Source organism: Melopsittacus undulatus, chromosome 3 (assembly GCF_012275295.1).
Source record: "Melopsittacus undulatus isolate bMelUnd1 chromosome 3, bMelUnd1.mat.Z, whole genome shotgun sequence".
Classification (NCBI taxonomy): domain Eukaryota; kingdom Metazoa; phylum Chordata; class Aves; order Psittaciformes; family Psittaculidae; genus Melopsittacus; species Melopsittacus undulatus.
The window spans coordinates 67,417,943-67,429,248 of NC_047529.1; the positions used below are offsets into that span (position 1 = coordinate 67,417,943).

At 36.7% G+C, this 11,306-nt stretch overlaps 1 protein-coding gene across 1 annotated transcript in view; it reads left to right on the plus strand.

The window, feature by feature from the left end:
- RNF217 (ring finger protein 217) overlaps window positions 1–10,068 on the plus strand; it is a 64,672-nt gene extending 54,604 nt beyond the window's left edge. The window contains exon 6 of the mRNA XM_034060286.1: window positions 740–10,068. Coding sequence (XP_033916177.1) covers window positions 740–813 — 74 coding nt within the window. The 3' untranslated portion in view covers window positions 814–10,068. The remainder of the gene's footprint in view (window positions 1–739) is intronic.
- The last annotated feature ends 1,238 nt before the right edge of the window (window positions 10,069–11,306 follow it).

An 11,306-nucleotide genomic window follows, 5' to 3' on the forward strand; every position in this document is an offset into this window, starting at 1 on the left:
CCATTTTACACCATTTACAAGGCTGTTGAGCAAAGGAAGGACCCTAGTTACTGTAGTAGCCTTTTGTCATATGTTGTCACTGTAGAGGTGTCTGAAAAAGAAGTCTTTCACCATTTCAGTCAGCTGATGGCAAGAGAAATGGGGAAGTGCTTCTCATTTGCACTTAAGAGAGTCCCTCTTATGACACTGTTTTTCACCTGAGTAAGTCTGATTTATGTATTTATTTTCTCCTTTTACAGCTTCCTTTCTCCCAAGACTTTTAAGAATAAACAGTTCCTTGCCCAGGCAAGGATAAACATTTGGTATTACTTCACAATATATGCTTATAAAAATAAATATTATTTAAAGGGGCAAAAATGTAAAGCTATAACATGCTGTCTGTATGGCCAATGAAACTGGTTGAAAACTAGTTCAGTTAAATCAGCCTTGGATTTAGATCAAAGGATTCCCAAAGTGCTTTTAAAAGTTTTAAGTTTGTATCTTACACAAAACAGCATGATTCAGGAGTTAAATCTGTCAGAGATGGGAGTAGGGTTAGCGGAAGTTTGTTATAAAGCAAGCAAAGTGTAACTTAACTCATTACTGAAGAGAATGTTGCAGGCTAGTCTATTTTTCGGTTTGTCCAAATTCTCCTGAGACATGGAAAGCTGCATCTGAATGTGTACATTGAAAGAACAAAATGCATGCATAAAGGATTGTGTTTAATTATGGCTTTCTTCTTCTTTTCTTCTTTTGGCAGGTTTATTTGTGTTTCCTGTCTATTGCCTTTGTAAAAAGCAGAGGAAAAGGTCACGGACAGGTATGCCCTGGTAAGGATGGACCTTACTCATCTGAACTGAGCTGGTCCTTCAAGGGCTATACACGCTTTGTACAACAGAGCAATACAGTGCTGGTTAACAGCATTGAAACCACAGCCCTGGAAGAAGAATGGGGGATCTCCTGCTGTCTTCCCTCAAATAAAAACACTACTGCAGACCAGAAAGCCTCTTTGCTCTGGCGCACTCTGAACAAGATGGGCCCCCTGACTGCTGCTTTTTAAATGTTTTGGGGTTTGGGTTTTATTTTTTTTTTTATTATTACGTTGGAGGGGTTTTTTGAGTCTAAGTTTCTAAACTAGACAATCAAAGTCTCTCTTGTAGCCACAACTCTTCTACCGATTTGGCCTGTGAAGAAAGCATTTAACTGCTAACATGTGCTCCATTTAACTTCAGTGTCGGCCTTTAAGGGGGAAATGCTTAGAAGTGTTTGGACTCTTACTGTATACTGAGCATACTACTTTTGGTATTAAAAACTACTTCTGTAAATAACTTCCATCACACAGCATTCTGTTCAGCATACCAAAACCCTGTCACATGCCAGAGCACGACAGCTGGTTATCTTCCAAGTCCTAGGCAAGAGTGTAATTGCCACCGCCAAACTGCAGTGCCTCAGAGCGAAATAATGCTTAGTACTGAAGGTCCATTATACTTGCAAATATGCTGATTGGGTTCAAGTCAGTATTTATGGCAGTCTATTGATGTTGACTGGGGAGATGTGACAGATTTGTTGGAAGAGTATTGCATTCTGAAATCCTTCCAGTACAGAAAAAAAAATTGAGGGATTTAGATAAGAGGAAGTGTTGTTGGCCTGTTCTGTCACAGATATATCTGAAATGTGTTTGCAGGGAAGCTGGAAACCTGCTCTTCTGACTTGGCATATAAAACACGTGTTACACACTAGTTGTGTGAAGATAGACGGTGAAATTTTATAACCTAAATAGCACGTTTTGTTTGTTTAAGTAGGCTGCATAAGTCTTAGAGTATCCTTTGATGTCTCATGAGGAAAATCTGTGAATTTTGGGTAAGGGGAGTGGTCATTAATTCTTAGGAGACCATTTTGTCCTTATTCTCCGCTTCCAGTGTTTCTCTTCCTGGCACATTACAGATCTGAAGAGAATAGTTATCCTTGCTCTTTTTTCCTAACTTCAGAGTGCTGCTATTTGCTGCCAGACCTCTTTCTCAGTGCAAAACCACAAGAGCAATGTAATTCAGCGTTAGGAATCATCTACTGAGATTTTTTTCACTTTTGATTATAATCCAAATTTATCATACAAATATAACTTAAAAATAGAAGAAGATAAATTTATGTAAGCAGAACACTGAAACAATAAAGGAAGTATCTACTTTAAAAATACAAGCTGGTCTTAAAGAAGACTGGATCTGTACTGTGAAAGGTACTTTTTTTTCAGTGTGTGTGTTTGAAGATACGCGTGTATATAAATAGTGAGAGGGGGAAGCAGGGAGATGGCAATGTCCTAAAGAGTTTACAGACTTCGGAGTCTAGGTCTGCAAATAGCGTATCATTTGAGAGGATGTACTTTGCACCACTTTCTTTAAATATTGTTATTAAATCTGAATCTAGTTGTAATTTTTAAGCAAATAGTATTCTGCCCTGCCAACATAATACTGTTACAAGATACTCACTTTGACTTCAAAGCTTCAGTGGAAGAAACCAATGAATCTTGTTTACCTGGAAACACAAATATCATCTTACCATAGCTGGCTAGTATGCTTGTTTTCTGTCAGCTTCTGGTTTTGTTTTCTTGGGTTTTTTTTCTTGTTGAAACAATGTGTGCAAGCACAGTCAACAAGTACTTAATATTTCCTTTTGAATTTAAGGGCATGTTGACTCTGTTGTCCTAACAGTAGTAGTATCTTTCTAAGATGTGCAAATTAAGCGGGGAAGCAATGACATTTAGAAGTGAAGTTCAAAGTGTATCGTCAATGCAAATCCACCCATTAATTAGATTTCTTCTTCTGTGATACATCAGTTTTCTATTTGTGTTCTGTCTGAGGTTGGAAGCTGCCTTAAAAGTCTTGGTTTGAGTGTGTTTTCTGAGGCTATACATATCAGTTGTCTTTGGCTTACTCAGGGATTTTTATTCCTCTCTTTAAATGTCAAATAATGAAGATATTTTTGTATTATTTAGAAAAACCTTCAAACCTCAGAGTGAGATATATATAGACAGATTTGGGTTTGCAATGCAATCTGTAATATGGTGTCAAACTATTCCACATGAGAATATTTTCGTACTTGAGATTGTAATTAACTATACAGTGGGTTAATTTCTTTTCTTTTCCTGGTTCTTTATAAATATGTGAGATATTCGTACAGTCTTTGTAGCTGTTTTCACTCTGCTTTGTTTGCCATTTTCAGTTTCTGATGGGAATTCAGAAAGATCTGAAATTAAGATGTGAGAATAAAGTGCATTAAAGGGAACATATTAGATCTGCACTTATTTATATTCAGAAAGCATGTCATTGTGGGTGGAGGAAAGGAGCCCACATCTCTGCTCCTATGTTATCATTTCATCTAGGCCATTTTTATTTTATCTGTACAGATTAAATCAAAGGGAAGTGGTTCGTCATTTTTTACACATAGCAAAAAGACTCATCTTTGACCTTGTAAAGATGAGAGAGTCTAATCTTCCTCTGTCAGTAGAAAAAATAATAGGAATGACAATAATACTTGCTTTTGCTTTTCTGTAGAATAGGAAAGTATTTCAAGAGGCAGTCAGACTAGGAATATGGAAGTCTTTTTCCATTCCTATTGAAATATTCCCACTTGAATCATACATAAATACAGTTTTCCATTAATATTGAGTAATAAAAGCAACTGAAATAGTAGTTTAATACAAAACTTCATTCAATAAAATGCTAGCTTTTAAGCAGATCTTCTCATATCTTGTATCAAATCCTACATACATCAAAGACATGTCATTTGTTTTACAAGAATTAAGTTATCAGTTTGAAAGAAATGGAATTAATTTAGTTGAAGGAAATTCAAGAACATTTTTATTATGTAAATGTGGGGTTTTTTTGTAACTGTCCTCTAAAGAAACCATCAGACTGTCCTACTCCATCTTTATTAGCAGAAAACTTCATCAGGCAGCTGAAATAATCTGCGAAGGCAGACTTCACACTACTGTATGCTGATCATCACTGATCATCAGGTTTGCTTTCATCACATTTAATATTTAAGATTGTTTATCCTTATGCAAAGTTGTTGCTCACTGATACCTGTATTTGAACTAGGAAATGCTTAAATCCATTCTACCTAGCATTCTGTTTCAAGCTTGCCTGGAAATGGCTCTACCTATGCTCTTGAGTCTCCTTGCATGCATGCAGTTAGAGCTGGTGCCCTCCCTGCAGCGCCATGCCGTGTGTGTAGGAAGGGACTGCTTTCCCTTTCGTCACTAATAGTAATTGGTTGTATTTCACTAATTGGGTCAGGTTTCAGGGCTGCTCAGCCATGTCAGTAGCAGGGTAATTCTGACTGCTGTGGCATCTTGGAGCATAGTTAGGTATATTTGCAGAGCTTATCCAGGAGCTTGTGACTGGAAAATAATTGTGCTTTTCCTTGTGTCAACCTATTAGTAAGACTACAAGCAAAAGGCAGAAGTGCAGTTCTGAGTAGCCTTATGCTGTATCTGACCCATCTGTTTTAGGTCCATGCGAAACAGTCTTCATTTCTCACCACCCCTGTAATAAACAACATATTCATATCTTTCAAATGTCATTAAATAGTCACTTTGAGTGATCCATTATCTTCCTTTGGGGCAGTGCAAATGTATAAGTAAGATTTTGTATGACTTTGGTATTGTGATGCTGACTTTGTAATTCTTCCTGGTATGGTAGATGCTTTTTCATTCACATCTGTTTATTGGTTCTGAAAGTTTGATCAATGTGAAGTTTTACTTTATTAAAAATATTACTTTGCAGGGACTATTGCCAATTAAACAAGAAAGTGTTTGGGATCACCATCTGATATTCTTTTTAGCCAAGGGGCTTTCTGCTCTTCCAAAGACCGCCACAGCTTGTGTGATGTGTAGGTAGGGCAGTAATTCTGCCAGACCATACAGATTTTCCAGTGATTGAATTGTTTCTCTTGCCAGTTAGATATGAGAAATTGTTTTATATTCAATGGTCAAATAGTTTGCCATGCAGACTCTTTTATTATTTAGTTGTGGTGGTTTGTTTCTTGAGCAAACTTGGCATCACTTATAATTCCTGGAATTATTGTTGTGTAGGTTTGAGCTGTGGATTTTTTTTATATAGTTTATATTAGATCTCAGATTTTGCTGATGGAAAGAATCCTGCCTGAGGAAGTTGTGAGAGAATTTCTTGGTTTCTTTTAATTTTGCAGCCTTATAGTAGCCAGTGGGTCAGCTTCATTGCTGACATCTGTCATAGCCCTGTTTAAACCAGGGAAGTTGTACTCATTTTTTTTTTTTATCCTAGTGTGGAGTTTGGTCACAAATACTTCCAGTAAAGATATTTGGAAATGTGTTGAAGCCATTGTGGAGCAACTTGAAAATCTGGTTAATTTCTGAAGAACTGCAAATCACTATGGAGCCAATCCTCTCACTCGCAGAGTGATGCTATTTCTAGAGAGGGCAGGGAGTAGTGAAGAATTTCCAAATGAGATTCTTACTAAAGCAGATTGTCAGGGGAAGGAGTACTAGCTTTTCATGTCATAGAGACCTTCTTGATGCTTCAAGTCACTAGTAAAGTTAGAAACAACATCCACAGACAGTGTTAAATAGCATACCTGAAAATTCTTTATTCATGTAACAGATACTAACATGGTGCAAGAATTGGAATTACAGCTCTTCAGTATGTTTTGGATTCAACACATAAATTTGAAAAAGAGGGTACATTCAAAAAGTTACGTTGCTGATATATTTGGTGGCTAGTCTTGCTACTGTTACATGAAAAAACAGCTGCGCCTTGGTTCAACTGCAGGACTAGAAGTATTTTCACTTCAGTACTACTGAAGCTGTAACAGAACACCCCCGAAGTTTTTTCTTAATAAAGCTAACAAGTGCAGCTTACTGCAGTTACAAACTGTTGCTTCCTGGCTGATTCTTCCTTATCTGTCTATGCATAAGGGCTCATGGTCTATACATTCTCTCTCCAGTAAGGAATGGAATGCTTACCTTAGGCAATTAATCACTGATGGTCCTCTTAGGCTGACAGTGAAATACCATGAGGTAGGGAAATCAAACCTGATCTTGGAGTGCATGCTTTGATTTCAAAGATAAAAATGTATAATAAGCTTTAATTGTGTACTACTTAGTAAAAATACATAAATTTTGAAGCATAATTCCAGCTGTTTATAAATACATCTGTTTAAGAAACAGTAATAGGGTAGTTGTAATAGCAGTTAGTTTATTAAAAAAAGCTCACGGTGCAAAAGAAAATCTTTTGGAGCTTTTTTGGCCAATCATAACTTAAAAACAAACAAAAAAAACTTACTGTGTCAAAACATTTTTTTGGCATAAACGTGGATTTTGCAAGTACCTGGTGAAACACATGCTTAACCGCATTCAGTGTTGAAAACTTGTAATTCTGAAAACAGTATTGTTAAAGTTTTAATCCACTGTCACTGAGCATGATGTTACTAATACAATGCCACATTTACCTCATTTTTAGAAGGAAAAACTACTTACAGAATCCAGACAAGCTGTTCAGATGTTTTAAACCTGTCCTATAAAAGTGCTGATGCAGTCAAGAAATATTTCCATGCCTTATGAAAGTTCCAGATAAGCAGGTGGACTCAGTCTTTAGTCATGGACTATATTTCATATAAAAAAATGCACTCTTATTAAGACTTCTTCATACCAATTTACATTCTGCTGCTTCATGTCCACAACTTTCAAGGACAGGAGCAGATCTACATTTCACCATGTTTACCATCTTGCAATAAAATGTTTACCATATTTCCATTTGCTACACACTTGATTTCTAATGCTCTCCTTTTTCTTCCACATTTTGTAAGTTAAAACTGACTTGTGAAAATGGCTGAAGATGAAATTGGACCTGGAAAATGTGATCTCATAACAAGTTTCAGTAATGCTCTGCTGAGCTATACCAGCAAAAGATTGATTCTGTTGTATTGAAATTACTTGAATGCAAAATGCTGAAATCTGTTTTTTCTTCAGGGCTTTTAATTTTGCATTTTTTTAAAATGTAATTAAAAGCACAGTCACCTTTGTTACATTACTGCCTGAGTCCGAATAACTTTTTAAGGTATTTAACTCATGTGACTGGTAGAGATGAGAATAATAGGTGCTGAGAAAAAGGAAACATGGTATTTGAGGGGATTGTCCAAGCTGGACTTCATCTCAATTCCATGACAGTTCAGTGAAAAATCTTCCTCTGCCCACATTCCTTTTATATATTTTATGGTGAAGTATTCCTTTAGAATCTGGTTAATTTGAATGCCAGGAGATGAGGGTAGTGAGATGATAGATTACATCCTTTTTAGTGTACAGGCTTCTGGCACAACGAGAGTGCTGGCCAAAACACTGTAGTTTCATTAAGAAAGCAATTTCTAACTCCACATTTGGGCTATATACACACTAGATGCATCAGTGATTAGAACTTTCTGTAGTATGTTTATTTCATGACTAAGAAGTTGTAACAACTGGAGGTAGGTAATACCCATATAATTAGTGCTTTAATTCCAATATTTCAGTGTGTTTTCTATAATGAGGAATTTTAAATGTGTAAGTGCCTTACTGCTTGAAACAAACGAAAAGTGTTCATTCCCCTCCATAGAGCAATATGGGAATTTCATTTCTGTGGACTCTTACAGACAGACCTGTTAAGCCAAAGTAACCAATACTGGTTTGTCCAGAAAGTTGAAAAATGTTAGGGTAGAAGTTATTTTTTTATGATTTATAAAAGTAATCCAGCATGCCTATTTTAACTCTGACCTTGATCTCATTTCTGAGTTTTTAACTTGCTGTTCACTCTTCCCTCCACCCCTCCATTTCCTTTCAGACTTCTGCAGAAATGCATCTTACATTGTCAGGGTGAGTTTGGTCTTCCAGCATAACTAGCTAGGAATTTTCAACCACTTAAGGAAATGCAACTTTTTGGAGAAGAGAATTCAACTGAAGTTAATTAGTCCACAACCTGTGGTATGTGTACCATCAAACTCCAGGGCTTAAATGGGCTCTGTCAGCACTGATTCGTGAAGGTGGAAGCACGGAGGAGCTTGGTGCACAGAGGTGCACTAGGCTGAGACTCCGAGCAGTTAAGCAGTATTTCAGTGGTATCCAAATTAAATGAACACATCCTGTTAATTTAAGTTGGTAATTCCTCTGGGGTGGGTATCTGGATGGACTAAACCATCAATTAGTCTTGGTGGAGCAGCTCTGGGATCTCTGCCCAGCCCTTCACTGGGTGGTGGGAAGTGTGGTCTGAAGAAGTAGTAGTTGTTTTAGTATCTCCAGGTAGCCTCATAATGGACTCTGTAGGGTATCTTCTTCTGGGAATACTTCCTTTCCCAGAAGGTTCTGGAATTTCACCTTTCATGATCTAGATTTTCTAAAGGATCTGGGTTTTTTTTCTTACTAACGTTTCTCTCACTTTCGTCCATGTATTGGAAGTCAGGTGCCAAGAATAAGCTAATTCTCTACAATTATCTTGAATTATATGAACTTCTGGTAGGAATTATCTTAAAAAAGTTACAAAACTGTCAGAAGGAGATGGAGTTAATAAAGGGGGGGGGCGGTAACAGCAAAACCAATGCTTTAGGAGGTCTATTTCTTGCAGATTCATGATCACAAAATGGTTTTACTATGTTCAATTTCTTCTACTAAGCGTTTGTGAAGGAAGAAAAGAAGAAAGTGAGGGAGAAACGAAGATAAGAAGAGTATCTCTGAACCTTCTCCTGAAATTTCAGAACTGTAGGCTTCCTTCCACCCCCACCCCAGTTCTTAATTGGTAATATAGTGGTTGCTTGAAGTGTTACTTGTTTACAAAGCATCACACACAAGTGTTTTATCAGCATTCAGCTTGCATATCTGAAGGTTTAGGGAGTTTGATTTAGAGCCATACTGCAATAAAATAATTGAATTACCACTTACAGATACCTTAATAACTTCTAGTTCAGTATTATCTCATTTTTAGGCATTAACTAAGTCATTCTATAACCCACTGAATAGGAGGCACCGTGTATCAAAATGCTTTTTCAATCTTATGAGTTACTATTTATTTTAAAGTTCTTTCCTTTAAATGAAATTTTTCTTGCAACCATCAGGCACACAGCCAAATTGCTGATAAGGATTTTCCATTATCTTTCTTCTGCATTTAGCTGATAACTACTTTTTTGTTGCATAGTTTTGCAACAGTGGTCTTCATGCTGTAAGAACTTGATGAAAATATTTGGTAGCCTTGGGCAATATTTTACAAATAATCCATCTTCAAGCTGGTATTTTAGATGTATACCCATAATTACTGTTGAGTGTGCTACCACTGTAGCTGCTTTAGTTTGTGTCAATGTTTCATGTGGATTATTTCTTGCTACCCTCTTCAGAGTGCCTTTTAATTTAGGAGGTCTAGAGATGGTTCACTGAAGTCTTGTGTTCAATCTAACACAGTGATGATTGATTGTTAAACTTGTCCTGATGAATGTATAACTGAAATCCTGTTCTTTAAAAAGCTGTAGTAGACAGGTTGTATATGCACATGTACATGCATGGATAAAGGGAACGTGTTCTGCCAATGTTTGTCCTGCTGGACAGGACCTTTTGAAAGTAAGTGAATTTTTTAACAGTTTTATTTTCAAAATGTTACCTCACTAGTATTCAGCAGGAGGTATGTCTCTGTACTGCTTCACTTTGCTAAATACAATCACAGTCATGGTAGGCAGTTTAAATTAAAAGACCCTGCAATGAATCTGGTGTCTGTATTCAGAGTTAAGTTCCTAAGTCAGAATTTAGGGTACTTCATTCCCTTTAAAGGCATTCCTTTCACGCTGATATCCCATGCCCCTGTTAGCAACAAACTGAAAAAGTGCTTCCCCATGATGAAATGGAAGAATGTAAAGCAGCATTTTAATGCACTCCACCTGTCTTGGAATCAATATTCAGAAATGGGGGGTGTGGGGGTGTGTAGTAGGGAGGTGGATTTAAGGAATTGTGGGAAGATGTATGTTGTAGAGTTTGTTCACTTGCACACAGGGGCTTTTATGATGTCATCTAGTAACGTCTACCTAATAAAGTTTTGAAAAAGAAAATCTTGTTTAACTCTTTGTTTAAACAATTGTATGCATGAATGATAGTTGACAAGGTCCAAGCAGTCTTGCTTAAATCTGTAATAATTTCTTACAGCTCTCCTATAACAACCTCAGAACCTCTGTCCACAAATACTTTATTACAGTCACTTTGGTCTTTAGCTGCTTTAACACTGAAAATGAAACCAGAAGTAAAAAGCCAGTTTACTATGATGAATGTTTTAATGTAAAATACTCCCTGACGTGTGGTGTCATTATCTTTGGGCTACTGCTTTCACTTCTAAAAGCATCTTAATATGCAACACAAAATTTTACCTTCTCATGAAATGTTAAAATGTTAGCTTAAAATAACCCAATACAAAATAAAAAATAAGCTGCAATCCAGTTTTCCAATTGCGTTGTTTAGGACTACTTCCTATAGCTCCATCTCTTTCAAAGAAAGTTTTTAGAGAAAGAAAGCAGTCTGTAGGTTGAAATATGTAATCTGTTAATATGACCAGGTGCCCTTTCTTTGGAAAGAAGCTGGTTTTAGTTTCAGCACTTGGTGAATTGACCATATTGTTTTGTCTGATGTGTTGGGGATTTTTAAACACTGCCTCATTATGAAATTACATGTTCATGCACAGACAGACAAGGTAACACACTCATCTATGGTTCGTAGGAAATCAAGCTGAAAAACAATTCTCTGTGATGAAATACACAGCAAAATATTGAGGCTTGTGTTAGCTGCCTCTGGCCAAGGACAAGCCTTTCAGCCTTCTCCCCAGCCCCCTCCCAAACAGTCAAGATTTGCAATCCAGTGTCAAGAACATCATACCAGAGGTCCCTTATCTGCAGGAATGCTAGAATGCAGTCTGCAGCAATGGAAAGATAGTCAGAAGGCCAAAGAAATCAATATTCCTAGAGCTGAAACTGAAGTTAAAAGCTAACTTCTCACTTGCAGTCTTAAACTGTTTGATAAAAGATAGAAAAGCAAACTTCATTGTGTTTCTCTAAATAAACAGGACTAATGTGTTCCACAGAGATTACAGATAAGCATCTGTAATTTTCAGATGCTTCTCTTCAGAAGACTGATGTGCTTTTGCAAGTACTTGAAATAGCAGTTACAGGAAATAAAGATGTATATTTTCTCTAAATCATTAATGCATTTGCGCCTGCTTATAAAAAAAATACATGTAACCATTAATCATTTTCAAAAACAAATATTTTAATTCCTCATGTATTTGCTTAGCAGCTTGTCT